At 42.1% G+C, this 27,719-nt stretch overlaps 1 protein-coding gene and 1 non-coding gene across 10 annotated transcripts in view; one reads left to right on the top strand and one right to left on the bottom strand.

The window, feature by feature from the left end:
- frmd4a (FERM domain containing 4A) overlaps positions 1–27,116 on the top strand; it is a 99,240-nt gene extending 72,124 nt beyond the window's left edge. For 5 of the 9 annotated variants that reach the window (XM_085461628.1, XM_085461629.1, XM_085461626.1 and 2 more), the window contains exons 5-24: positions 3,926–4,010; positions 5,930–5,986; positions 6,684–6,706; positions 8,301–8,384; positions 8,493–8,558; positions 8,987–9,044; positions 9,286–9,372; positions 13,944–14,020; positions 14,970–15,111; positions 15,257–15,398; positions 16,890–17,023; positions 17,137–17,259; positions 18,657–18,888; positions 19,142–19,198; positions 19,295–19,532; positions 19,759–19,917; positions 20,139–20,462; positions 20,543–21,126; positions 22,839–22,941; positions 23,904–27,116. In XM_085461628.1, coding sequence (XP_085317754.1) covers positions 3,926–4,010; positions 5,930–5,986; positions 6,684–6,706; positions 8,301–8,384; positions 8,493–8,558; positions 8,987–9,044; positions 9,286–9,372; positions 13,944–14,020; positions 14,970–15,111; positions 15,257–15,398; positions 16,890–17,023; positions 17,137–17,259; positions 18,657–18,888; positions 19,142–19,198; positions 19,295–19,532; positions 19,759–19,917; positions 20,139–20,462; positions 20,543–21,126; positions 22,839–22,941; positions 23,904–24,006 — 2,878 coding nt within the window. In that variant the 3' untranslated portion in view covers positions 24,007–27,116. Of the gene's footprint in view, positions 1–3,925; positions 4,011–5,929; positions 5,987–6,683; positions 6,707–8,300; positions 8,385–8,492; positions 8,559–8,986; positions 9,045–9,285; positions 9,373–13,943; positions 14,021–14,969; positions 15,112–15,256; positions 15,399–16,889; positions 17,024–17,136; positions 17,260–18,656; positions 18,889–19,141; positions 19,199–19,294; positions 19,533–19,758; positions 19,918–20,138; positions 20,463–20,542; positions 21,127–22,838; positions 22,942–23,392; positions 23,465–23,903 lie in introns of all 9 variants that reach the window. The other 4 variants (XM_085461624.1, XM_085461632.1, XM_085461627.1 and 1 more) reach the window with 3 other exon arrangements.
- trnam-cau (transfer RNA methionine (anticodon CAU)) lies at positions 22,610–22,682 on the bottom strand. Its single transcript has one exon. It is a non-coding gene; the product is annotated as a tRNA-Met (tRNA).
- Positions 27,117–27,719: the final 603 nt, after the last annotated feature.

Here is a 27,719-nt window from a genome sequence, read left to right as displayed (position 1 = left end):
TTTCAGTGGAACACTGAACAGCACAGTCATTATCCTTGTTTTGTATAAGCCCACCATGACTTTCTTGCTGTTGCTTAACTGTAGTCATCTCTTTGGTTAAAAACAAAATGCTTCTTTTGACCAACTGTGACAGGATTATAAAACTGCACCACAGTTCACTCGTTTTCTTTCCACCGACCCTCCTGTAGGACAGAAGAATTGCAATACAGACACAGGCATGACCAAAATTCAGCATATAGCTGTTTATGATTGCATTTAGTGGTGTTATATATTTTATAGGCTTGTAAAAAAAAAAAAAAAAAGCAATCCACGTGACATGAAAAAACACACATTCCTATGCACATACAGGTTCCTCTGAAATAAAATTGGAAAAATACGAAGGCTTTATTTTGAATTGTCCTGTTTTTTTCTTTACACCGCTCAGGTTTGTGCACGAGCTGCGTCAGAGTTACATCGATATAAATGCTAGGACCGTATAATTCTCCAGCACAACATTGCTATAAAACGTTTAATAGTGTAAAGCGAAGTGATGCGCATGGACAAAATGTCAGTGAGCCATTTTCATGGTGGCATTTATATCGTGGCTCAAGTCATGAGACACGATATAAATGAGCTGTTTAGAAAAAGCATATTCTTAGCGCGCTGGCTGTATCCTGCTTAGTGGCGTCATTGCACAATGCCACAGCAATACAGTCAGAATATCTTAATTGTGTTTATACCTGCGTTAACTAACGGTCCTGTTGTTCCCAGGAGCCTGCATATACAAGCTGTAGTGGTAGTGTTGGTGGTTAGCTGTGTGGGGTGCAGGGTCACTGTGTGTGTATTTACACAGACTAATGGGTGTTTGAGGATGTGATGGTAGTGCGATGACACTGTGAACTCTGACACCTCATTGAGGCTTCATCCCCCTTCTTCATCATCACAGTTCCGTCTAATCTCTAACCTTAATCTCTCTAAATGTCACAGTACTGAATACACCCGCTCTCAACACATCCTTACACGTGCACACATTCAGATCCAGACTGTGGACTGCAGTGGAACAACAATCAGCCCAAATGCCAGGCCTGAATCTGTTATCAATCTGAGCATATTGTTTTTAATAAGCACAATATAAGGTTTGTTTATGCGCGGGGGTGTGTTTGTCTAATATGAAGTATGATGTGTGTTTATGTGTGGGTGCGTGTTTCTCTCTGTATGTCACGTTTCTGCATTCTCATGAGGTATTTGTGTGATGCGTGCGTTCCCAATAAGTGCTAGGCAGATGCCCACCTCCTGCTGATTCAGTGGGTGCTTTTTTTGCATGCTTGCTGCTAGGGCTGGGCCATATTATACCGTTCACGGTAATACCGGTATAATGTTAGGCAACGATAGGAAAATGAAATATCGCGATAGAATGGGAGTAAAACGCGCATGCGCAGTGCCTTTGTTTTCATACGCACATGGCCGATTGTTGAGTGAAACAGATGATCCAGAATTGGTTTGTAAAAATGGTGCAACTTCCGTGATGTGGAACTGGTTTGGTGTTTGTCCGTCAGATACACAACAAAGCACATTTTTTTGCAGAACATGCAAGCGGCCGTTGTTATTGTCGTATTTGTCGGACTAAGATGCTCTTAAATCTGGGAGTAATCTGGGTCCTAAACTCCGTATGCTTCAGGTCAAACAACACTGCAGCATCACTTAGAGTTAAAAACTGTCTAAATTCTTTCATCTTTAATAAAACGATCAGCATTGCTGCTTTACCAGGTGTAACTATGAAGTTTAACTTCCAGGCATCCATGAAAACAAAAGTTATTACATTTAACGGAGTTAGAAGTTAGCAGGAAGCTAGCGGAAGTTAGCTCGCTAGTTTCGCTAGTTACCTAAGCATGATATTGCATGTTCTGACTGAGAGATTTCTGAAAAAAATCAAACGTACACCTCTGCTATCACTTGCAACATAAATGAAGACAGGAAACTAAACAGCAGTGACGTTTGTAGGGTTACTGAAGTTGGGCTAGCTGGTATATAATGATGTGCTACGTGATCGCTAGCGACACAGCTATGTTAGCATAACATAAACAGTGAAGCTGGAGGACGAACACTAACACTTTTCCACTTATAAAAGTTAACGTGAAGGTTCTTCATGGTTAGAGACAAATGCAATCGCATGGCAGGATGCTGTAAACGGACCAAACTTCAGTCAGGAGAACAACTGAGATAATCCATCCACAATACGAGGTTAGTCATTAATATACTGCAACAACATGGGAATAGAGCAGCTGCCAGAGAATTCAACATTAAGGAATCAATGGTACAGAAATGGAGGAAGCAAGAAGAATGAGTTTAATAAAGTTTGATTTATCTGACTGCTTTGTTTCGCTTAATGTGCCTTATAATCCCGTGCACCTTATGGTCCGAAAAATGCGTACTGCACACTGCAGTTTAATGTTGCAAAGCACCTCTTTTTAACTTCAGTGGATATTATACATGGTTATGCTCAGGACATCCCATTTCTAGTGGAAATGCCTTTTGGTTAAACTTTCAGCAAGGAATTTGCATTTGTACTGTTACATTTTTATAAAGCTTTAATGTACATAAAAACCAGCTTCTTGTTTAAGTGAATATAAATGGAAGGTTGTCTTTTTGCGCTAGTAATGTTGTGGAGTTGTATTTTGTCTCGCATCAATTATATCGTCGGTTATATCGTTATCGCAAATTTTCAAATATATATCGTGATAAATATTTTTGGCCATATCGCCCTGCTCTACTTGCTGCTGTGCTGGCAGTGTGGGCATGTCTCATCAACCGTGCTGCTTTAATTAAATGTTCACACTGAATATTGACAAGCACCTCTCATTCTCTCTTGCAGCTCAATGGGTAACGCGAATTAAGCCCCCCCACACCCCCGATTATTGATCTGCCTGCAATCCCTCTCACTCGATGCCTATATAGACCCATAAGCACTGAAATCAACACGCGCATTTCCAATTTATATTCATAAGGACATGTTTGCTGATCGCATTGTTCACAGAGCTATATCAAGTAAACTGAACTCTTTTATGCACACCAGATGGGGGATTTAAGCTATTTATCCGCTAATCGCACCAATTCCCAGTTTGACTCCCAGCTCATTCACATCTGTGTATGACAAGCTTTACCACCAGTGATGTACCAGTGGGTGAATGAAGTGGTTTGGTTTGTAAAACTTAGCTTAGGTTTAAAGACACGATTAACAGCAAACGATTTACCATCTCTGAAGAAGATGTCAGGTGACACTTTAGAGCAGCTGAGCTATATGGAATCTTTTTGATGTGTGTTTTCACCAGAGAGGAGATAACAACGAGTAGCTTCCTGGTGCACCATTCCAGCTTCCCTCTGGCTTTGCAAGCATTCATGAGCTAAATTTAAACTGCATTATTGTGTTAGTTCCCTGCTCACCGCTCTGCCAGAAGTGGGTTACTGTGTTTCTCTCGCCAGAAAGTGACAGCATCTCTGTGTGTGGTAGTACTCTGTGTTTGTGTGCGAGCGCGTGTGATCACTGCACACTGCTGATGATGCACAGCGAAGTGCATCATGTGCACATTCAATCTGCGTGTGTGTGCGTGCATATTCACATTGAGGAATGTGCACACACTCACAAACTGATAATGAATCACTGCCAGCCACTGTGGCGATGTGGTGTAAGGGGAAGGGAAAGGATTTTGGCATAAGTGATCAGCCTTTGGTATGGTGCGCCCCCATCTGGTCACTTTCACCACTGCAACCTTTCAGTCACATCTGCACAGTTTCGTTTTCATAGCTTTCCTGCATGCTAGCTTCTGTTTTTGAAGCAAACACAAAAAACACTCCTTCATGTATCTTCTTTCTGTTTCCTGAAGGTCAATGAACACCCTTGCTTACTTTGAAGCTGCAGGAGTGTTTATATTTTCTTCTGTGTTTTCAGGTTCTACATAGAGAGTATATCCTACCTGAAGGATAACGCCACCATTGAACTGTTCTTTCTTAATGCAAAGTCCATCATATACAAGGTAAATAGCTAGTTTTTTTTATGCATTTCAAGTACTGCTGGTTTCATCTCCTTCTCCTTTGGTTTATCTTTACATGCTATATGAATGATATGAATCCTCTGTGAAATTGCATTTAAAGCCAAGCTTTTTCTTCTGGCCTTAAATCATTTTTGGCTTTCAGTGGTTACATTTTATGGTGAAATTGCATAGAGTGCTGGGCTTCATGTTGCGTGCCACTTCCTTAGCCCATTTTTCTTTCTAAATGAAGAGATGCCACAAGAGGAAAGCTTGGACCTCGGTCCTGCGTGCTGATTTGCTGAAGCAGAAAATGTGAACCATGTGCATCATCTGTTACCCGTCATGTCATGCGCTGCTCCACATTTCAGCAACTAGCAAATGATTTTCATTGCCATCTGTCAGCGCTACGCCACAATTACTTTGGCTGTTTAAATAGCAATTTAAATTATGCACTGGAATACATACTTCCAGAAAGTTGCCTAAAGAGACAATTTAAAGGAGGAAAGATTTTGGAATTATTTTACCACTCAGTTAATATGGTACATTTTTTTAGAGTAAGGAGAGGCTATCCACTTCACTTAACTGGTTAAAATTCAAGCAGGGGCATCTAGTTATAGTTTGGTCAGCATACAGCACATTTATAGACACCAGTATCTAACAGTTATGTAATTTTTCCAGAAGAGGGCGTGTGCAGCCTGAAACTGTAAATAACTGAGCTGAAATGTTCTAATAAAGCCTTGTAGAAAACTGTGAGAGTGTCTAAAGACTCATTTTCTTTGTGCTAAAACGTCTTGTATGTAGCAAGACATTCAAATATCGGCAGTTGCAATATTTCAGGATGGTTAAAAAGGCTGGCAAAGTCCCACAAAGGGAAGGATTCATGCTCAGTCCAGCTAGTAAACATGTTAAAGCGTCTTCATCAAGATACCAATTTTTATCTGCTCATTTATTACAACTCATATTAGCTAAATACCAGTGTAGGAAAGCAAAAAAGAAAGAGAAACAGCACAGCGTAGCAGATATAAATGTGCTTCCTGCAGTCACTATTCTTGTAGTTTCTGCTGTGCTGTGAAAAAACAGTACAAACACACACAGTGTGTGCTGATTTGCAGCCTCACTGGGTGGTACACCCACGTTAGGTTTGTTCTGTCTAGTGTTTCATCCTGGCTGTTTGATCCTCCATCAAATTAAGAGGTGAATTGTAAAGGGCACATTCCTGGGATAGGTGACCCACTACTCACTGCCCACTAATCCTCTCTGTTAATGTACACATATCATGTCATATATATGTTTACTCCCAAAGTAAGTATTTGGCAAATTTTTCACAGGAACGCACCACATGTCACTAAATCACAAATGTTTGTACCAGTGTTGCATGTCTGTCTCTGTCTGTTCTCCCTGCTTGTTGCTTATCTCTTCATCTACGTGTTATATAACAGTAGTAAACATGCATGCATCCATGGTTAAATTCTGAGTTGGTATAGCAATATGTAATGCTAATACCCATGACCACTGACATTGGTAAATGCCATCTTAGGACAATATCAGTCAACAGGGTTTGATATTGGCAGATACCTGTAGATCAGTGCGTCCCTAGTAATGCATTTAAAACACACACTGGTAAATGTTCTCAGTAATCAAAAACCAGAGCATCCATGCTCACCCTCAACCCCTCAACCCCCTCTCCCAAACCCCTCCACTTTGTCTCTAATCTTTGATCTCTTTCTGCATGAAGACATCATGAAAAAAAGAAGGGTTATTGGCATCTAAGTGAAAGGAAATATCATCTTATCTCGACTGATGAAATGAGTGATCATTTCAGGAATGTCCACTTTTTACCCCCACAGGGATCAAAGTGTGTTTTATTTATTTGTGAATGTCTCCAATGGCCTTTGCTCACTCCTTTTCTCCCCTTTTTGCAGGAGCTAATTGAAGTAGACAGTGAGGTTGTCTTCGAATTGGCTTCCTACATTCTCCAAGTAAGCTTGTGTGTGTGTGTGTGTGTGTGTGTGTGTGTGTGTGTGTGTGTGTACCACAAGTTATTCCAGGGGCTGTTCTTTTCTGAAACCGTTTGAAGTTTTCCTCCAAACTATCTCCACAAGCCTTTGATCCTAATTGACGATGATTAAACTCACATTATCTACTGCAGTAATAATTGTGAGCGATTAAACTCTCATTATCTAATGTAGCTATCAATTTGACGTTAATCTGCAGTAACGCTGGGAGGTTTCAAATCCTAAAAACCTCAGTTGACTTTGGTAACACAAATTTTGGTCTACCAGATAAATGGTGGACAGGAATAGCTGTTGTCACAGAGAAGCACTTACGCTTCACAAATCCTCCTCGACTCCAGCCCTTTCCCTTTCCTGTCCCTTTCTCGGAGTAGGTAAGTCAATTAACCGTGGTTCGCAAGGTCATGTTACACATAAACTAGGCTGAGTAATGTGGGTGCGTGTTTTCGGCCTCCGTGTGCAGGTGCAGACACACAGTGTCAGGTATCTGCTCCGTAACTCTTCAGAAGTTTCGTTCCAGATGGTCGTTTAATGTTTCTCCTTGATTCCAGCATAAAAAAACTTAAAAGCACATTTTATGGCCACTGTTTAGTGCTCACATATCCACCTGTATAAATTGTCCTATCATCTTTGACCTCCTTTTCCCCTTTTTTCTCTTTCACAGGAGGCTAAAGGTGATTTCACTAGGTATGTATACTCATAGTCATCATAGCTATTATGTCCTTTTTGAGGTTGTTAAAAGCAACAAAGCCACTAAAAACTAAATATGCTAACGGCTAACAAAGTATCTTGACATTTTCAAGGACTGGATGTGGTTTATGGTCTGGATGTGGTCCTTTGCTCCCCTCTTGATCACCTATATCTGTGCCTTTAATTTGATTTACCTCACTTTCTTATTTTTCTCCTACCAGTTTTGAGCCGTTCGGATTTTCTCTTTTCTGCTGGGTTATATTTTCATTTTTGACTTATTAGGGGAAAAAATACTAATTTATGTGCAAGTTTTATGTGAGCTGGGGACCTCATGTGGCCCTTCTGATATTCATCTGTGTGATGTTGGCTTAAATGTATGTGATTCCTCATCCCTTTATTGTAGCATGAAAAACATACTACTACAGCAATCACCTTTGACCTCATTTCAACCAGTGAAAGGAGTAAATAAACACAATAGGGATGGAATGTGACACACTCTGGAGACATTACTTCACATTCCTACCCTTTTTCTTCCCACACATACACATAAATCTTTTTTTTCTAAAAGCTCATAGTTCCTGCCCTTTGCATTTCTCATCATAACTTTAGTTTTACGTCTCCTCCTAAAATACAGTTTTCAAGCCAAACACCTGATTTCCTTTGTTAAATGCATATCATATTGTTCCCAAAGAATTCAATAAATTGACTGATTTTCAGTGCGGCTTATGTTAATCTGACTACGTTTCAGTAATCTTAATTGAATCTTAGTAAAACAGCGCTTCATTTCTCTCTGCATTTAACAGTTTAAAGAAAAAGATTTGAACAAAACACTATTTTTTTGGATGTTTTTCTGCACAGCTTGCACTTCAGATTGTTATCATGTATCCCAAAGTTGTCCACCCAACTGGTATACTTAATAAATAGCTACATAGTGAGTATCAGTCAATGCAGACGCACAGCTGTGTTCACACATTAAGGAACAGACGGGCAGGGTGGATGGATCTCTGCCAGGGCTTTAGCTCATAGGTTGTCATGTTCCCAGGGCTTTCCCCAATCTTCTGAGGCCTAGGCAGAGGCCGGAGAGAGGCTGGGGGATTAGAGTTGGGTATTAAGACCTCCTGCCGCTGGAGGTCTGAAAACTGAATCTGGGGCCAAGTTACTTTAGCTGTCTGTATGCTTCCCGGTCTCATTTAGTCTTTCTCAGTCTTAATCTTTTCCTGTCCCATTCCTGTTTTGTTTTGTTTTTTTGTATCGCCTTTTATCTTTCTTTATTTTATCTTTGTGTCTCAGCTTCTGTCGCTCTTTTCTTTCTTCTGCTTCCAGCTGTCAGTGTCTACTCTCCGCAGCTGTTCAGACAGACCACAGAAGCATTTAGACCGTGGACATTTACTCCTGTCTCTTAACCAAATGTCCCTTCTTCCAAAATGTTCTAAAGTTCATTTTAAGACTTGGAGAAAATCCTTTTTTTAATATTTAATTGACAACTTTTTTTAAGTTGTCCCCTTTCTACAGTTGATAGATATCTTCCAGGTTTGTGTGAAACTGTTGAGAATAAGTGTCGCTGATCAAGTCTGCTCTTTTTCTTTCACAGTAACGATGCAACTAGGTCTGACCTGAAAAAGCTGCCTGCTCTACCCACCCAGGCCCTAAAGGAGCATCCGTCACTGGCTTACTGGTGAGACACTTTTACCCAGAAAAACCCACCAAACGTTTTATAAGTTCACATGTTGTTTATCGTCTTGCTGATATTTTCCTCTTTTCTCTTTATCCCACCCCCCTACAGTGAAGATCGGGTCATAGAGCATTACAAGAAGCTCAGCGGGCAGAGTAGAGGGCAGGCAATCGTTAAGTAAGTGTGTAAATGTCTTATGTATTCACACAGAGATAAGGTGGTAACGCCTCTAAGAAATCCCCCACATTTTGGCTGGTGTAGTGTCACCCCAGTTTGTGACTCCAGTAAAAGCATTATGTGTTTCACACAACTGCACTGGGGTTTAGTGTGGCATGGCCATGCCAGCTCTACCCTTCACGCAGATGTTGAATCGGCTCTGTGACTACCTCTGCTGAAGCCTTAAAAGCACAATAACAATTCCCCCCAGTTCTGTCTTTGTACAGTACCTTTCACTTAGACGTGTGAGGGGGAATAAAGACACAAACACTCTGCCTTGAACAGGGGCTTTGTGTGAAGGGGGCTTATGCTTTTAGTTATGTTGGTCCAGCATATTGAAAGCTGTCTTCTCTGTAACCCTTACATGTCTCTCTTTCTGCTCCTCACAGTTATATGAGCATTGTAGAGTCTCTACCCACATATGGAGTGCATTACTATTCTGTAAAGGTACAGTTTTACTGCTCTGCCGTTTCTTTTTTTCTCACACATGCACCGCACACCACACACATTTTTTGTTCACTTTGGATCTCTAATCACCCAGTTGGGATTTTTGCACACATGATGGAACTTAAATTTTTACTGTTCCATTTGTGCAGTTTTTTCTACCTCTCTTTAACTTTCCCTTTCTTCCCCTTTGAGTCTTGCACAGATGCACAGCCGTTCCTGAGTTATTTTTGTTGTGTTACAGGACAAGCAGGGGATCCCATGGTGGTTGGGTCTGAGCTATAAAGGCATCTTTCAGTATGATTACCAGGACAAAGTTAAGCCCAGGAAGGTGAGATAATGCTCTTCCTGATCTATCTACCGCACAAACTAAACCGTTCCTCCTTCACTTTTTAAATTCAGTTTATTTCACCCCAAGAAGAGAATTTATTCAGGGAACATGTTGCTTTATACGGAAAGCTCTCTGTCTTTCTTTTTTTACAGTTCCTATCGCCTATTGTTCCATTCAGTCATCAAATGTATTGTGTTTGCAAAGAGCACTAACAATGTTGTATAATTATTACTATCTGGAGATGTTCAGTCTTAGAATGTTTTGCATCCTGTCCTTAATTTATTTCTGCCTCCTCCCAGTCATTTCACTGTGTGGGTTATCTGCAAAAACAATTCTTACCTCACCTTTGACTTCCAGACTGGTTTCAAGCCTTGATCTCTGCCGTTCACCTTTGTCTCGAAAGATGTTATTTGTGTTAACAGCGTCCTTGCACACTGATTGCCCACTAAGACCCTTACTCATACACAAACAGATGCACACTCTCAGAGACAGGAAATGGACTGAACACTGAACTCACCATCCTGACGAATGCTTCCTGTCACCCAAATGCTTTCCTGTTTGCCACTAACGTGTTTTGAGTGTGTCATAATTAGTGCATTCCAGTCACCAAGCCTGAAATTATGTCTCATTCAAGTGTGCTAAATCTAGTGGTTTCCTTGGTGTTAAGTAACCATGGTGATGAAAAAAAGGAGTCTGTGTATCTCACATCACCAGGTCATTCTGAGAAAACTCCGGATTGGTTGCAAACCGTGTACTTTTTTGATATAAAGCACAGGCTTACACTGTAAATTAAAGTTAAGTTGTGCAGCATGAATGGACTGGTATTTATATATGAAGTAACCGATTTGACACTACCCATGTGTTTATGGATTTATATTTAGAAGTTCTGAGTTGAGCATTTTGGTTGTTACCACCTTTTTTGGAACATACATTCAGCAGAAACTTCTCAATCACAATGTAGCATTAATTTTATATACATACATATAAATATATATAGGTTTTGTAGACTAAAAAGTAACAATTGAGGCCATAAACTTATCAGGAAAACATGTCCTGAAGTTTTAAATCAGGAGACTTCCCTTACACACTGTTTAAAAGAATGTAGAATTAAGTGAAGTGAAAACCTTCCATATAGGTTTCCCTTCCCTCCCATTTTTCTTTGCTGTAAATTTTTCAGGCAGGTAAACAATGGTATATATTTGTCCGATGTAATTCCCATCAAAAACTAGAAGGGCTCTCTACTAAGACTGATGCTATAACGCTATTGCTTAAAAACCGAGCTGGTTCTTCTTCGCCAGCTTCCATGGCATTCTATCCAGTATTTTTTCAGCACCTTTGCTGAGGAACAAACAAACAACATGCAAACTATACCTCTGTCTGGACAGAGAAAACAGAAGCAGGGGCCACTTTTTGAGAAGTGCCAGCTTATCAAGCATTCAGCTGCCATAGCAACAGTCAGTGTGACTCAAGGTCCATTAAGCTTTGGTGCTGACACCCTGACTTTGTTCTCCTTTCATACTCACCCTCCCTTATTTCTTCCATGCATTTGAGAGCAGAGAATGAGTGAGATTGGGCCTCTTTATCATGTTTTGACTCAAGCTGAAACCAAAAACTGACAAATTTGTTTAAAAAATTATTCACATTTTTATTTCTATATATGACTTTTAATTTCTATCGTATTTGCTGAATCTGGGTTATTTAGGTTTTCGGGAGAGAAAAAAATCTCGCTGATGATTTAGAAGTCTCAAAACACACTTTGCATCACATATTACACACTAGGCATTAAAGGGTTAATAAAACATTACATATTCAGCTAAACTCCACTGAACACAGTGAAGGTTTGTTCAATAATCAGATGATAAAAGAGAGTTAGCACTTCTTCTTTCCAGAGATGTGTTCTAGAAAAGACGAAGGTCATTCGAATGCTAGTAAGTGAGTGTCACCACTATTTTAACTGCAGGAAGTGCAGATTTGGTGATTCGTCAGCCCACAAGTCAGATGGATTCCAGCAATCACTGACTCACAGTGCAACCACTGTTAAAGTTTTCATTACTGTAAATCTGGGAGATGGAGGAGCAACGCTGATTATGAGACATTTTGGGGCTGTTGTCTTTGGACACAGGAACAAAAAACCCTAATGAATTAGAGAGTAGCTTCACGCTGTGGTGTACAATAGCTGTGCACTAAAAGTAGTTCTCTTTAATTAGTTAGTTTTTATAAGGGGAGATCCTGTTGTTTCTAAATGCAAGCAACCTACCACACCCTCAACTTTTTTTTATTAGTGGTTTTAAAATACCTCCTCCAGTCTTACCACATGCTAAAAGCGGACACACTAGAACAGTTCATCATGGCAGGGGTTTACAGTGGACCCACACACTGTTCTAATACTTCATTAGTGTCTTGTGACTTACTTAAGCAGAGATGATAGAGTCTGTTAGTCACAGACCGGGAAAAAACAGTATGATTAAATAATAAGAATATTTAAGTTAAAAACCCCTTCGTCTTTGTCAGCATCTGTTTTTGTGTTCTTTTTCCGAAACATTGAACAACAAGTTTTGTGACAACTGGTGCGCACTGGAACCCCACCCAAGGGTTAAACAATAGTTTTTGGGACTCCTAGTTCCAGTTATAGAAAAGAATACCTGGCTACACTATAGTTAAACCAATGTAAGCTATTTAAACTTTCTATTCTTTCAGTGGGCCTCTGGGAGTCTGCTACACCAAAGAAAGGCGTTTACACTCGATCAGATGTGACCTTTCATCTCCAGTGGATGTGTGTTTTTGTGTGCAAACATTATTGTGAGACAGACGTGGCTCCGTGCACACGGGCACCTCGTGTGTTTATGAATAATGACCAGTCACTTCCTCTGTCTGTGTCTGATTGTGCCATTGTCTGTAAGGCTTCTACAGCCAAATCGAAGAGGATTTATATCCACACGCACATGCCGAACCTTCAGCCTGATAACAGCAGCACCCGCCGGCTTTCACTGGAGTTCCCGAGGAAGAAGCTGCCAGCATGTTTTTATCAGATATTCAAGATATTAACAGAAGAAAGTCTTTTTTAATACAATAGGTTTATGTAAGAAGAGTACTTACATAATCTGGTATATACTTGAAAGCAAAAATGGCTAAATTTAAAGTTCAGGGTGGCATAATTGTGTCTCTTTGTAAATAAGGTGGCTCAAACAGATTCAAATCCCTTCTGCGTACACGTACAGCTTATCCGCAAACATCAAAGTGCACTTTCAAAATTGCAGCAAGTCTGTCCAGCTGACAGTGAGGACAGTTTTAGTGGTCTCGTGCTTGAACACAGTTACAAACAGTTACAAACACCTATCTAATCTCCACAGCTCTGGCCCATATGTAGCCAACACTCACACAGTCACTCGTTCCATTTCTACTCTGCCTGCTATTTTTAGCAGCATGCTACATTAGCACTTAACACTCCATTGACAACGTGCAGTACAGTAAAAGTTTTGATAAGATCACTGATTTTCTTTCATCGTGCACCCACAGGCACGCATGACTGTTTTGGGTTTTTTTGTTCATAATATTCCCCCCCCCCCCCTTTTTCTCCCTCTCATCCTTCTGTCCATTGTTTTCCCAAGCTGTTAAAATTCCTCGGCTGTGACCTGTTCCTCCCTTCACACCCTTTCTCCTCTTCCCCTCCCGTTTTCGTTTTCGCCTTATTTCTGTTCTCCTGTTTGATACTCGTTTCATGTTTCTGTGTGTCTCTTACAGCTGATAGATGCAGACCGTCTTGTGTTCTTAAGCAGCCGACACTCTGCTCTTTCCCAAGCACGAAATACACTCAGACATTGAATGTCTGTGTGTGCAGGCAGAGAGGTCTGACTAAACAAAGCAAGGGCACTTCAATCGGCAGGACCGCAAAAAGCTTCTTTCCCCCGTATCACGCCCCAGACCCCTCATCACACACACACCACAACCGCAGCCCAGAGCAGAGCCCACAGTCCCTCAGGGAGGGAGGAGGGGTCAGAAGGAGGGGAGGCACAAACGCCCCCTCACTTTTTAACGCTCCTAGCAAAGCTCTAGGAGAGGAGGAAACTTAACTTTACACACTTTCTCTCCGCCAGCACAAGCACATGCTTACAGATGGTGAGCACCCACCACCTCAGAACTTTCAGCTTCCCTGCGCCTGGGAGGATTTAAGATACACATATGTTTTGGAGTACGTCTAGAGGGAACTTTTCTTGCCCAGCTGGGTTTGGCTTCTTTTAGAGCGGCACTGATGGTTGTCAAAGGATCGGAAAGGAGGCAAAAAGAAAGTGAGATCTCCAAAGTGAGATCATCCAGTGCTGGGATCCTCTGTGGACACGACTGCCTGGTCTGGACCTGATCATAGAGCTCCAGATTAGGTCCTCCTCTCTTACCAACTCCTCCTTTTCAGCCCCGATTCCCCCCCTCCTCCTCCTCCTTACCCATTGCATTTTCTTTCAAAACAAATTGGAACATACAGTGAAGAGACCCGGCTGAAAGCTGCGCGGATTTAATGTGAAGCACGTTTTTTCTGTGAGAAGTCCTGAAGAGTTTCTGTTTTTCCTAAATCTCAGGTGTTCCAATGGCGTCAATTGGAGAACCTCTACTTCAGAGAGAAGAAGTTTTCGGTGGAAGTTCATGACCCCAGGAGGTAAATTTATATCACAAACTGAAGCTGAGATTGATTTGATGCCGTTCTTTTCTAAGAAACCGTTTAATTATCAAGCATTCGTGTCCTCTTTGTCCAGAAGTCCTCATTGGACGATCGTGATCTTAAATCAGTAAATTTAATGATGAATGTTCTTGCAATTGATCTGTGGTCTCAAGCCTAATATCTGGAACTCATAAAAGTCTTACATCAGTTAAGAAATGCCTTCCAGTAGCTTTTACTGTAAATTACCACTGCGGCCCGAGTCAATATGTTGAGATTCAGATTCCATACTGCGCGGTACACGGAAAGAGAGATAGAATCTAATTGAGTAATGGCTGAAAAATTTGTCTTGGCAACAGTGCAAGATATTGAGGATGTCCTGGTGGAGCCCGCCACGGATTGAAAGGCTGATTATTAACACGCTCGTGCAGCCACATGCATGCAAAGAATACATGCGCTCTAGTGCTCGCGCACACAAACATGCACACATATATGTTAAAACCCTTGGTAGTTGACCACAGAAGGATAGATGGCTGTGCGATAGCTCTTTTGCGGAGGAAGTGACCTCTCTTGTGTTTATTTAACATGGCTATATGTGTGGAGTGTTATTCCAATGACAGAGGGAATGGGAGAAAAAGAGACAGACAGGGTGAAGCAGAGAGCAGCGGTGTTTTCTTTAAAGGAAGCTGTCATTAGAGGGAGCTGGTCTGTTGCTCAGCTACAGATGTGTGTTTAAAAAAGGATGACTAAACAATGGGAAACATCGTGTGTGGCTTTGCAAAATGTATCTCTATCAGGACAGTTCTCCTCAGGCTTCAAAAGAAGCTCGCTCTCTAAGTAGCAGCACTAGTCACTGGAGCAGTCCAGTGGGAGTCTTTTCATTGCTGTAAACATGTAGCCATCTTTTTTATTCAGTGTATATAAGGAGGCTTTGTGTCCGCTCCTACTGTAGGGCGTCGGTAACGAGAAGGACGTTCGGTCACAGCGGCATTGCTGTGCATACCTGGTACGCCTGTCCTGCCCTCATCAAGTCCATCTGGGCCATGGCCATCAGCCAGCACCAGTTCTACCTGGACCGCAAACAGAGCAAGGTCAGTCTCTCCCACGACGTTTTAAGTCAAAGCGTACGATAGATCTCACGAAATAATTACAATTCTACAAGGCATGGTCAGCAGGAGTGGTGGGTTAACAGTTTACAGATGTGTTAACACAGCCTGTCCATGTTCGTCCATACAGTCAAAGATCCATGCAGCGAGGAGTTTGAGCGAGATTGCCATAGACCTGACAGAAACAGGAACACTGAAGACATCCAAACTGGCCAACATGGGCAGCAAGGGCAAGATCATCAGTGGCAGCAGTGGCAGCCTGCTCTCCTCAGGTCAGTGCGTGTTTGCTGCTTCAGAGGAAAATAACCACGAGGGGGAAATACCCCGACAAAGATTTGTCTTTGTGCTCGCATCTGTTGATGATGAGGAATCCTGCTGACAACCAGAGAGACAGAAACAGCTGTGACTGGAAAGAGACCAGCGTTTCTGTGTTGAATGTTCTCAAACATATACTGTGCTCACACCACACCCAGTGTCTTTCAGTATGTATAGAACACCACTCCCATGTCACACAGACTCATCCTCCAGAGGCCCCCGACTCCTCTAATTTTAGTGGGTGAGAGAATGAGAGGGGCAGAGGGTCAGTGAACAACTTTGCGTGGCCTTTAAAACAATGCTTATCGGTGCTGAACAAGTAACAAGTTTGACGGGAAGATTTGTAACACTAGCTAAAATTAGAGTTGGGAGGAAAAATGCCCTTTTACTCCCATACAGCCACATACAATGTGTTCCATGCCAGGAAATCAAGTGCAGCAATTCCATTGATGAGAAACACCAGTACTGTAACCTGATTCGCTACTACTGTATAAATCACTTTAAGTTGCATGCATTAGTCCAGCCAAGCATAATCTATGATTAGCATGTACGTAACTACATGGTCAGCTGTTTAAAGTATTTCACACTTTACTGAGTCAATTACTGTTGCCGGGGAAGAACACAGTTCCCTTTCAGTATGCATTGTCTGCTTGGGCTTGTCATTTCGCCATTGATCACCTCGGTTAGATTTACTCCTTCCTTCTGTTTCACCTCCACCTAGCCCTTGCTCTTCTCATATATCCCTTCCTAACCTTTCTCTATCCTCCTCTGCGTTCTTCTGTAGTTCTGTTCGCACCTCATATCATTCAGTGTTTCTTCATTTTGTCTATCTGTGCCTTGTCACTTCTTTTTGTGACTACGGTGTTGATTTCTTGATGACTAGGGTAGATCTTAGTCAAACAGCATGAACGGGAACTGTGACACATCTGTGACACGTCTAAACGGGGCTTTCGAAATACATCTAAATTGTAAAGTCTTCAGAAATCTTTCAACGTGCAGGCTTTTTTCCTCCAAAACAGAAGTAATTTGGGTTCATCTAAGAATTATAGACAGCTGTTTATTTCTAACAAAACATTTTCACCAGTACTTTTTAGTATTTGCGTGTCCATCCGTCCGTCACCCCCACATAAGGGGTCAATGAGAGAGCAAGAAACACAGTGTGAGTGGGAGGGTATGAGTTGTTTTCAAACAAGACTGGCACCACCTCGGGGTCTTGGAGATGTGCGTCACCGACTTTGTCCTAAACTGCCCCTTCCTTTAAACACTCACACACTTGCACAAACACACCAGCAAAACTCAGTTTCCTTATCGAAACGTTCCACTCACTTCCTTGTAAACATCCTGCAAGACTAGCAGGTGCACAAGCTATTTCTCCCTCTGCTTCAGATTCTGCCTCAGAACAGTACTCTGACTCCTGTCTTCACTTATGTGTTGTTTGCACCTTGCAGGCTCCCAGGAATCGGACAGCTCCCAGACGGCTAAGAAGGACATGCTGGCAGCGCTGAGGGCCAGACAGGAAGCTCTGGAGGAAACGCTAAAGCAGAGACTAGAGGAACTCAAGAGCATCTGCATACGGGAGGCGGTAAGTGAAAATAATTGTTTGAATTGGTGAATATTTTGAAAAGCGTAAATCCTTTCTAATCTCATTTCAATGGCCTCACACTTCCTACCTTCCTTCTCCTTAAATTTTTCCAGGAGTTGACTGGAAAGCTTCCAAAGGAATATCCACTGGATCCGGGAGAGGAGCCGCCAACTGTGAGACGGAAGATCGGTACCGCCTTCAAACTGGATGAGCAGAAAATTCTACCTAAGGGAGAGGTGAGGCCATAACTTCCATTTCTTTTACTGGCACCTTATCTCTCACTCCAGTCTCATACTCCCCAAATAAAAACATGAGCTCATTTAGCAGAGTCAGCATTTGAAATGAATACCTAATAGTATATGTATTTGGCCAAGTGGTGTAATGCAGCAGCTGGAATATGTCAGCGTTAATTAGTTTAGTGAGTTTATCTCCTCTTAAGCTAGCTGTAATGTTAATGGTCCGCACTGAACAGTAGTGCTGTTTAAGGGCTCTGTGTTATTCTGAGCAAATCAAGGTTTTCCTTAGGATTTAAATGAAGCTAATATACTCTACATATTACTCTCAAAATGTAGTGGGATGAGGATTCACATGATAATAAAGTAACTGATTCTATCAGAATTTAATTTTGAAGTAACAAAGAAAACTGAGAACCCTGAAAAGCCACAATCTGAGACATCTTGATCTTGTAAAGTAGCTTTGTCTCGCTGCCGGTTTTGTGCCACGGTTAGATTTTCCAGAGCAGCAGAACTTCTAAATATAGCCCGGCTGGTTTCTCACCACAGGAAGTGGTGATAGTAGGATTGTGTGTGCTCCTGCATGTGTGCAGGCATTCATGTGGGTGTGTTCCACAGAGGTTTGTGTGCTTTGAAAAGAATCCAGGGACACGATATCACAAAAGTGCATCGCAAGCACAAACGGTGTTTCTTGATCTACACGGAGTACCTTAAACTCGTAGACACACAGAAACAGAAGCCGCTCGGCTGTAGTGTAAAGCCACTGTTAGTGAGAGGGATTCTTCAGAAATGAGGTAGCCCACTATGAAGTCAACCCAAGTGAATACATCATTGTTCTGCCTCTGTGGAGACAAGTGAAATCATGTGTGTGCGCGCTCAGATGTCAGTGAAGGAATTACGTGCTAGATGGACACAGTGTGTCACAGGACTTTGTTTTCTTGTCATGTTCATGAGTTTTAACAGTAGAGGTATGTCTGTATACATTTTACTGTGCAGGCAACACAGTATATATACAGTGCATTAAACAGAATATGTTTACTTGGTTCACCTGTGTGATTTGAGAAGTCTCAGGAGAGCTGTAGAAGAGGAGAGGACGGATTGATGGAGAGGCGTTATTACTGGGGACAGAGTGTCTCAATAGAGATTATCCAGTGGTGAGAAAATGCACGGCTGCAGCACAGATAAATGATTTCCGCAGTGTGTTTTCTCTGGCAAGGCTTTCTGTATGTGTATAACCGAACTACGTTGCATGGGAGAGTTATTCTGAATCCGTATCTGCAAACTAGAACTTGTTATTTTTGGATCATTCCTACATTTCTGTTGCTAAAAGCTGCGAGTGGATCCAGTAACTTAGTGCTTGTGTTACTCTAAGTTTGCAATCATGTTTGTGTATTTGCCAGGAAGAAGAACTTGAGCGTTTGGAGCGGGAGTTTGCCATTCAGTCACAGATTACCGAGGCAGCCAGGCGTCTCGCCAGCGATCCTCACGTAAGCAGTAAAAAGCTGAAGAAACAGAGGAAGACTTCTTATCTGAATGCACTGAAGAAGCTCCAGGAAATTGAGAACTCCATCAATGAGTACCGGGTCCGCTCTGGCAAGAAGCCTACGCAGAGAGCGTCGCTTATCATAGAAGGTACCAATAAACTGCCTGTTCACTTAGGGAAAATCAAATCGCTTTCATATCTATGTCATATCAATTTGCTGTAATTGCCACCACAGACAGCAATATTCTTATCTGTACTGTTATATAAACCCACCCATTGTATGGCGAGGCTAGTCATTTTCAGTATTTTTGCTATTGATATAATAAAGATCTGAAAACAATGACACTGACACAAAAGCTTTTAGATTTTGTAACCTCTTGTTTTTGTTTTTATGTCCTATAGAAGCCAATATTGGCTCTGAAGACAGCTCATTGTCTGATGCACTGGTCTTGGATGACGGTGAGTTTCCATCCCTCGCCTTATTCCCATTGATAGCTGTGCTCTTCCTAATAATAATATAATGTCTAATCCAATCCAATCATTACTTTGTTTCAGATGATCCTCAAGTTACAGGTACCCCCACCTTCTCTCCAGTAGCTTCACCTCATAAGGGGCTCCCTCCAAGACCACCATCTCACAGTCGCCCCCCTCCACCGCAGTCCCTGGATGGCCTGCGACACCTGCACTACACACGCTCTGACTATGACAAATCCCCTATCAAACCCAAGATGTGGAGCGAATCATCACTGGATGAGCCCTATGAGAAAGTCAAGAAACGCTCATCTCACTCGAGGTATGAGTGAGTTTGTCTTTAAATTTGTAATATAGCAATGTGATCTCTTGCTATATTTAATCAGAGTTAGACAACAAGTAGTTCATTCAAGTTACTGTTAGAGGAGTGTGTGTGCAAGAAGTATAATTGCAGAGAGGAACTGCAGATAGAATATGTAGAAAGTCAGTGGATGCTGATGATAATAATTGCATTTATTTTGAATGTAACTTATTTAACTTCTGTCTAGTCACAGGCGTTTCCCGAGTTCGGGCAGTGCAGAAGCAGGGGGTAGTAATTCTCTGCAGAGCAGCCCCATTAGGAGCCTTCCTCACTGGAATTCTCAGTCCAGCATGCCATCAACTCCGGACCTGAGGACCAGGACCCCGCACTATGTACATTCCACCAGGTCAGTTGATATACCTTAAATCATTTCCTGGCAGGTAAACTGACTAAGCCTTGTTTCCCAACTGGAAATAAGCCATTGGACCTCTTCACTTTAGCTCTCCTTTGCTGCTCTTTCGATTTTTCCATTTACTTAACTAGAAATTACAGCAGTTTCTGTGTTAAATAAGTTAGTAGATTTTTAAGCTCAGTCTTTACACTTAGTATTTCTGCCAACTCTCACAGGTCAGTGGACATCAGTCCCACCCGTCTGCACAGTCTTTCTCAGCACTTTAGGAACCGCAGCTCCAGCCTTGAGTCCCAGGGCAAACTGCTGGCATCCGATTCCGACGCACATCCGCACACCCTGGGCAGCCCTGACTTCTTCCTCGGCCCAGGACGCAGCTCCAATGGCTCCGACCCACTGGATGACTGTTCATCCTGCACCAGCCAAAGCAGCTCGGAGCATTATTACCCCTCTGGAGGACCCCCTGGCAGTAACCCAAATTACTCTACTCTGGGAGAAGATTCACCCTCCAAAGCCAGGCAGAGGCAGAGGCAAAGACACAGGTAAGAGCAGGGAAATATACATATATATATATATGTTCATGTGTGAGACTGTCGTATATGATTTTTTGTTTTCTCTGCAGGTCTGCAGGTCACCTGGGTTCCTCTAACTCTGGCTCAATGCCAAATCTGGCAGCTAAAAACGGTTCTGGTGGAGGATTAGGTGGTAGTGGAGTGGGAGGGGGACACCATGGAGTCTACCTCCACAGCCAGAGCCAGCCCTCTTCCCAGTACCGCATCAAAGAGTACCCTCTATATGTAGAGGGCAGCCCCAACCCCGTGGTGGTGCGCAGCCTGGAGAGTGATCAGGAGGGACACTACAGCGTGAAGGCTCAGTTCAAGACCTCCAGTTCCTACACGGCTGGGGGACTGTACAAAGAGGCTTGGGGGGGAGAGGAGGGAGGAGAGGGAAGCGGCCGACTTACGCCGTCACGCTCTCAGATCGTAAGGACTCCATCATTGGGGAGAGAGGGTGGTGGAGGCGGAGGAGGTGGGAGGGCGGCCGTTTCTGAAGAACTGCGGTGCTGGTACCAGAGGTCTTCAGGGAGCCTAAAGGAGAGGAGTCACTCACATTCGGGATCCACATCCTCTGAGACTGGGTCACAGCAAGGAACTCTGGGACATGGTCGAGGAAGTAGAGTAGGAACACTCGCCAAAGGCTCACCAGGTAGGTCTCATCGTGAAACCTTATCTTAAACAGGTGAACCAATATCAGCGGTCACAGCCTCATACTCATAGCCTTGAGATTATGAGACTGTCACGCTACTGCACTGAGAAGGCATGCAGTACATCCCTGCTGTCACTAATTTTGTCAAATGACCCCGTGACAAAAAGGCAAACCGAGGCCATCGCCACATGTAAAGCATGGTTTGAATTCCTTTGCTCCTCAGATTATTGGAACTACTGAGGGATCGTTTAGCTTCAGATCTTCTGACTGAGAGCAGTTCTATATTAGTTTTCCATAAATGTTTAGATTATAACAACAATTGTTAATAATTAAACGGTTTACAAATATCTCTGCATTCAGAAAAAAATGACAGAGCTTCTTAAGCTAATATTTTAATTTCACGAGGGTAGACAGTTGCTCAGTTTGACTAATTATGGAGTTTGAGCAGCACGAAAATACACTTTTAATCTTTTCTAGTGGTATTGATGTTTTTGAAGAAGGGATGGGAAATTTTGCAATAGACTGTTTAAGGCGTCAGTAGAGTGAGGCATGTGTGTGTGGGTATGAAGCAGTGTTCCTCCGGTTGGCTGCTTGAGCTAAAAGGCAAGCCTGTTAAAAGTCTAGCTTTGGATAGGAACATATATCCTATCCAAAACTGGATCTCTCTGTTCTACTCTTTTGTCTCTTTCTCATTAACCCCAAATGGTATCTGACTGCCCCTCCCTGACCCTGGTAATGACAGAGGTCTCTTCCTGTTACAAAGACGTTCTTCCTACCCACTGTTGTCAAATGCTTGCTCATAAGGGATCATCTAATCGTGCGGTTCTCGCTCTTAATATAGTTTACAATGTAAAACACTCTGAGATGGCTGTCTGTGTGGCTCTATGTAAATTGAATTGAATTGACAAACTGATTTGTGTTGGTCTTGGTTGTAATTTACTAGCTGGTATTGCTGATTTTAAAAATGCAACTAAAACTCCAAATCTTTATTTTATGAGACCTCACGCTGCCTGCTGTGTGACCCACGCGTGCAATAATTAATGAGATTATTCATGTATATTCAGAGATTAGGGTTCCGATTAAGAGCTCTTACTGAGTAGTTCAGCAGTTCAACTCGCATTTATTTTTAATTATACATAAATTAATAATGTTTAGGAAAATTGTAATTACTAAGCAATTAAAGCTGAATTTAAATGTTGAATTTCTGGATTTGTGATCTGAAGCCTGACAGGCTTTGGTCACGTCGCACACACGTTAATGTTTCCCGCATTTATGTGAGGATTCTCACATCTTCACCCAGTTTTCTCACTTGAATGACAATTAACCTTCAAATGTCCCTTCGGGGAAGTAAATATACATCTTTTTGGCCCAAGGATGACATTTTGGTACTTGCTCATCAATTATGTGGAAGTGTGTGCTAAATGCATTTTTGACAAGTCCATATGAAGAGATAAGGGCTAAGAACAAAATAAAAAAGAAGCCATGCCCCGTGTGAGGCTCGAACTCACGACCTTCAGATTATGAGACTGACGCGCTGCCTACTGCGCCAACGAGGCCTGTTCCCCTCCCCCCCTCCCTCAGCCTTCCCACCCAAGCTCACAGGGTAGTTCCCACCCCCATCCCCCGAGCATAGCTGGAATTCCTTTGTCTTTCACCTCACTGTAACCTCTGGTCTTTGTGTCACTTGTCTGACTCTACTTTTTTTGCTTTAGCTGCTTCCCCTCACAGCCAGAGGAGTATGACCCCGTCAAGTGAACACGCAGCTACACCCACACCTCCCTGCAGCCCACAACACATCCTTAACTGGCAGAGCGGGTAAGAAACCCACAAGCACGCATAAGGTGGCTGAAAAGCTGCCAAGACGTTGAAGCGGATAGGAATATTAGGGAAAACTGCATCTGCTGCTCAGCTTTTTTCTCTTTCTTCATATTTGTCCAGGACTCACGCTTAACACACTCACAAACTTCGAGTGTCTGCTCTTCTTTGTGTCGTTGTCTGTGATTTTGGGTGCAAAACACTTCCTAATTCTTTTCAGACTTCAGTCAGATCATATATGTCTGTATTTTCCCGCCTGCTTTCCTGTTTGTGGTCTTTATGTACATTTTTTCTTCACTGTCTTTCTTGATTATCTTACACACCTATTACTCTTAATTTTTTTCTCTTGGGAATCTTCTTATTGCTTACTGTTTGTCATTTCATTCTTGTCCATCTTTCTGTCTTTACTAACCCTCCTTTCCTTATGTGTGTGTCCTCTCTCCTGGTTTAGAGGGACAGCAGACTGCTCTCCTACTGAGGACGTCTGTCAGTCTCCCCCTCAGCCCAGCTCTGATGCATAGAGGTACCGTCTGTGGTCTAAATCTAGCATAGTACTAGGAAAATGCAATATCAGTAGATTTTAAAGCAAACCTTTTTCATTATAGAACATCAGGACCAAATTTAGTCCAACTTTTCATTCATAAAAATGTATCCCATCAAAACATGATAAACTAATGCACATCTGTGGGGCACTGACAGTTGTGGTTCATTTCTCATTTCTTGCTCTTTGACGGTGGAGGTATACGTGTCATGAACTCCCTCTTTGCCTGTATCTGCCTGAATTTTGCATGCTTTCTGCTCCGTTCTGATCTGCAGCTCACAAGATTCACTAATAAACAACACTTAACCGTGCACCGTCACAGACCAGAGATTGAACAACAACAAAAAAGCTCACAAACAGCAGACAAAGACAAAAAAGCTGCCCTGCATCTGTTCTGATTCTGGTCTTTCTTCCTCTGCAGGACTTTGAGTGACAGCTGTTTTCTCAGCAGCCCTCTGTGTTCAGAGCTGGCAGATGTCCAGTGGTACGGACAAGACAAGGCCAAACCTGGAACGCTGGTCTGAGACCTTCCTATGGGGCCTAGAAAAGTCCCATTGCCCTCTCCTACTGCCTCTCCATTGTCCCCCACAATTATCCATCAACAACTGACAACCTCATCCTCAAAGCCCTGCAGAAACCCTGCCCTGAGCAGACTTGACGGGCTGGACGTGAGCCTCCCTCCTCCTAACATCTCACCACCTCTTTATTATGACCTGTCTATTGCAGTTCAGCAGGACAGGGACTACTCGCTGGGCTCTTTAAGGGCAGATTTCACAGGACGGACTGAGAAATGCCACCTCATCTGTTGAACTGTCACCCTACAGCACCACAGAGCCCTTTCTTTACTCACCTACTGCAGCACACAAATAACAGGGCAACGGGAAGCGAGCGATGGGAAGAGAGAGCACAGCAAAACGTCCCACATGCAACTCAAAACTCAGCAGAAACAACACAGGCCATTCCAGGATCTCTTTCATATTCATCTTTGGTCCCCAGACTTATTCCAGTGCACTGCCTCCCAGTCAGAGGATACCTGCTGGATTTGAGCCACCAGTTTAAAACCCATTTCCAGGCCCAAACGAACTGTGTTGCATTTCATTCCCATTAACACTTGTTTGTCTTTCTTTTTCTTCATTTCTTCCAGCGTATTTATAAACAGAAAAGATGACTGAAACATTCAGGAGTTCTCTCTTTTACCCACAACCACAGACAGTTTCTGAATCGACCAGTCACACCAGAGTTCTTGGGCAGGCACAAAGAAAAAAAGTGAAAACTGTACTCAAAGTGACAATATCAGCATGGTTTCTGAGAGACTGTCTAGATATTAATAAGGACTATAGCAATAACAACCCTCGTAGAAGTCTTTGGACTGGTTTGAATCGGCGGAGTGAATTCAAGGATCATGATAGGGGGAATTTGGATTTGTGGTTGTTTGGCGTTACTCTTTTGCCTTCTTCACTGACTTCATCCTTCGTGTTTATTTTAATATCTGTGATCTTCAGAGGATTACTCTGTCCGCAGCAGCATGTTTGATCACATGGTGTATGAGCCAGGGAGTAGAGGAGGCTTGGAAGAAAAGGTCATTTATGGGTGCTGTTCAGTCATTACAGCACTTTTTAAAATTTTGTCTGAAGTTTGTTGGTCTGGCCTTTGCGCACTGTTTCATATTAAACCCTGAAAGAAAGAAAAAATGTCTGACATGTCTTGGCATTACTTCTATTTTAATATTGCATTGGCTCAGTGAGAATTGTTTAACCTTTGATCTTGGCTCTACACCAGCTCTCACCATGCTGAGTATCCCTTTATGGCACTGTGTTTACTCATCTTACTTTATCTGTTCCAAATATGTTGGTGCTTTACATTAATACTGTAATTTACTACTGAAATCATTACAAACCACACAGCCCCTTTACTTCCCCACAGCAGAAAGCCATTCTATGAAATTACAGTGAGGCACAGCGGACGGATGACATCCAACGAGGGTTTATTTGGTATTAAGTGAAATGTATTTTAACACCATTAAGTCTGAAAGCACAACATTAACAGTGTCTTTGAGGGCTGGACCTACAGTAAGTGTATTCTCATATCAGTGTGACCACAAGGTGTTAAAGGGCAATCCTCTCTGTGTTTCAGGCATCAGATAATTAAAACCCCTGCTGTCAGGGAAGAAACGCTAAAGCCAACACACAAATACTTTAATCCGCTCAAATGGAGAGAATTATTTTCCTCACACGTCCTAATCAATCAAATATTCAGAACAGGGTTAGAAAAGCACATCTAGTTTTGTAAAAAAAATAAAAAATAAATAACAATAAAGGGAATTTTGGTTGTTTTTAGCCATTTTCCTTCTCTTCCTTTGACAAATGTTTCCGTTGCAAATTAATGCTCACCACTGTTTCCTTATTCCTCAAAATCTAAATTAACCAAGTGCTATTTTGCTCTAAAACACGTTGTGAATCTCTGATAGATCCTATTGCACCATTCAGACTGGATAAAAGGTGTATTGTGCTTCTTGGTATGAGAGGAACGGTACGTCTTTCATTTGTATTTCCTTTATAGACTGCTGTGAGTTGTTGTAATTTGCCCCAAATTACAACAATTTGGGGCAAACAATATTTTACTAAGAAGGTTTCGCCCGACCTCCTGCATGGCCAGTTCTTGGGCAGTTGTTCCTGCCAAGTTTGGACAAATTGAATAAGTCGTTAAGCAGAGTTGGAACCAGTGATCACCTAATATGACTTCTTTACTCGAGTGTATTTGAGTTTGATCTTGCTTTTCCCTCCGAAACATTTCTGTGCTAGACAAAAAATCCCACGCATGCCGTGAAGATCCTCTGAGAAAGGAAGACCCCAAAGACAGCGCCCAGCTCCTTCGTGTTACCATTAGCACGTTTTACTCCGTGGTGTCATCCCGCACCAAAAAAAGTACCATTTTGACCTTGTTGTAATCTCTGACCTCTGAGCTCATTGTGAAGACGCGTGACATCCCTTCCCTTCATATTTCCAAACAACATATTTCCTGTGCTCCATACTAATGTATGAGGTTTTTGTAATACTCCCAAGAGAAGAAATGAACTAACTATTTTATCAAGTCTTTTCCTGTATGTACTGATGGGGCACTATTAGATTTTGTGGGGTTTTTAACATTCACATCCTTTGTTTTAACAATGTTCCACTTTAAATGAACCAGTATTGTTTTTTGTTTTTTTAAGTTTCGGACATTGTAACAACCCTTTCAGGTGCTACAAAATGACCACTTACTGCTTTGTCACGTAGGATCTAGACATCTCTTCATTGTTATCAATAGATTCAATACCAGATGTGCAAAATGAAGCTTATTTTAACAAACAGTTTAATAGTAGAAGCACTTCCTCTACCAGACAATAGAGCATGTAACTCAATTTTATCAGTTCTCTTCAGCTGAAACAGTACATTAAAGGTGTTGTAGGAAAACAAATGTGGAATTGATTAAAAAAACAACTTAATTCCACACTTAATTTATTCTTTTTTCTATTAAGAATTTGTAAAGTAACTTTGCATTTTTCAAAACTGTGTTGTTCAAAATTGATGATGAAATTTTCAAGACGAGAAGCTGTGGTGGTTCTTGAGAGTAAGAAAATAAATTATTGATGAATGTTCTCAAGATAAGTGGTCTGTCGTTTCTTTTTTCACTTCTTCCGTTCCCTTTCTCCAAAGTGGTTCAAGATCAGATACCTTGAGGCCATCCAGCTGAAAGGTCATAGTGTCGGCCAGACTTATCAAAGGGAATCCCAACATGTGGTCACTGTTTCCTCTCCTCCAGACACACTCACTCTCCTAACATCCGAGCTTAATTTACTTCCCTCCCTTCTGCACCTTTGAGAGGATTTCCTGTGGAGTCAGAAGGGAAGATACACTCCAAACAGAAAAGATATTACTCATCAGAAAACGTGGTTAAACAGCCCGGCTTCACCTTTTTTAATTTGCTGATATCCACTGGAAAACAAAATCCTCCTTTAAGTAAATTCTGCTGAAATGTGTGTTTAACTTATCGTATGCTCTACTATTTTAAGGCTAGCACTCAGGCCCAAAACTCACAAACGGTAGTTGTGATCCTTTGTGATGATATGTGGTTTCTGCTAACATGAGCACAGTGTCAGTTTCTGCCAGGACACCCAGCTTTATCATCCTGCTTTGGTTTGTACCACTTCTGTGTCCATTTACTAATTAATCCCACGTTGGTCTTTGTACTCGGTGTG

Source organism: Copadichromis virginalis, linkage group LG7 (assembly GCF_057382275.1).
Source record: "Copadichromis virginalis isolate Kocher_CV1m ecotype Utaka linkage group LG7, C_Virginalis_male_GT1.1, whole genome shotgun sequence".
Lineage (NCBI taxonomy): Eukaryota > Metazoa > Chordata > Actinopteri > Cichliformes > Cichlidae > Copadichromis > Copadichromis virginalis.
Note: the sequence above shows the minus strand (reverse complement) of the source record. Positions and strands in the feature narration are given on the sequence as shown.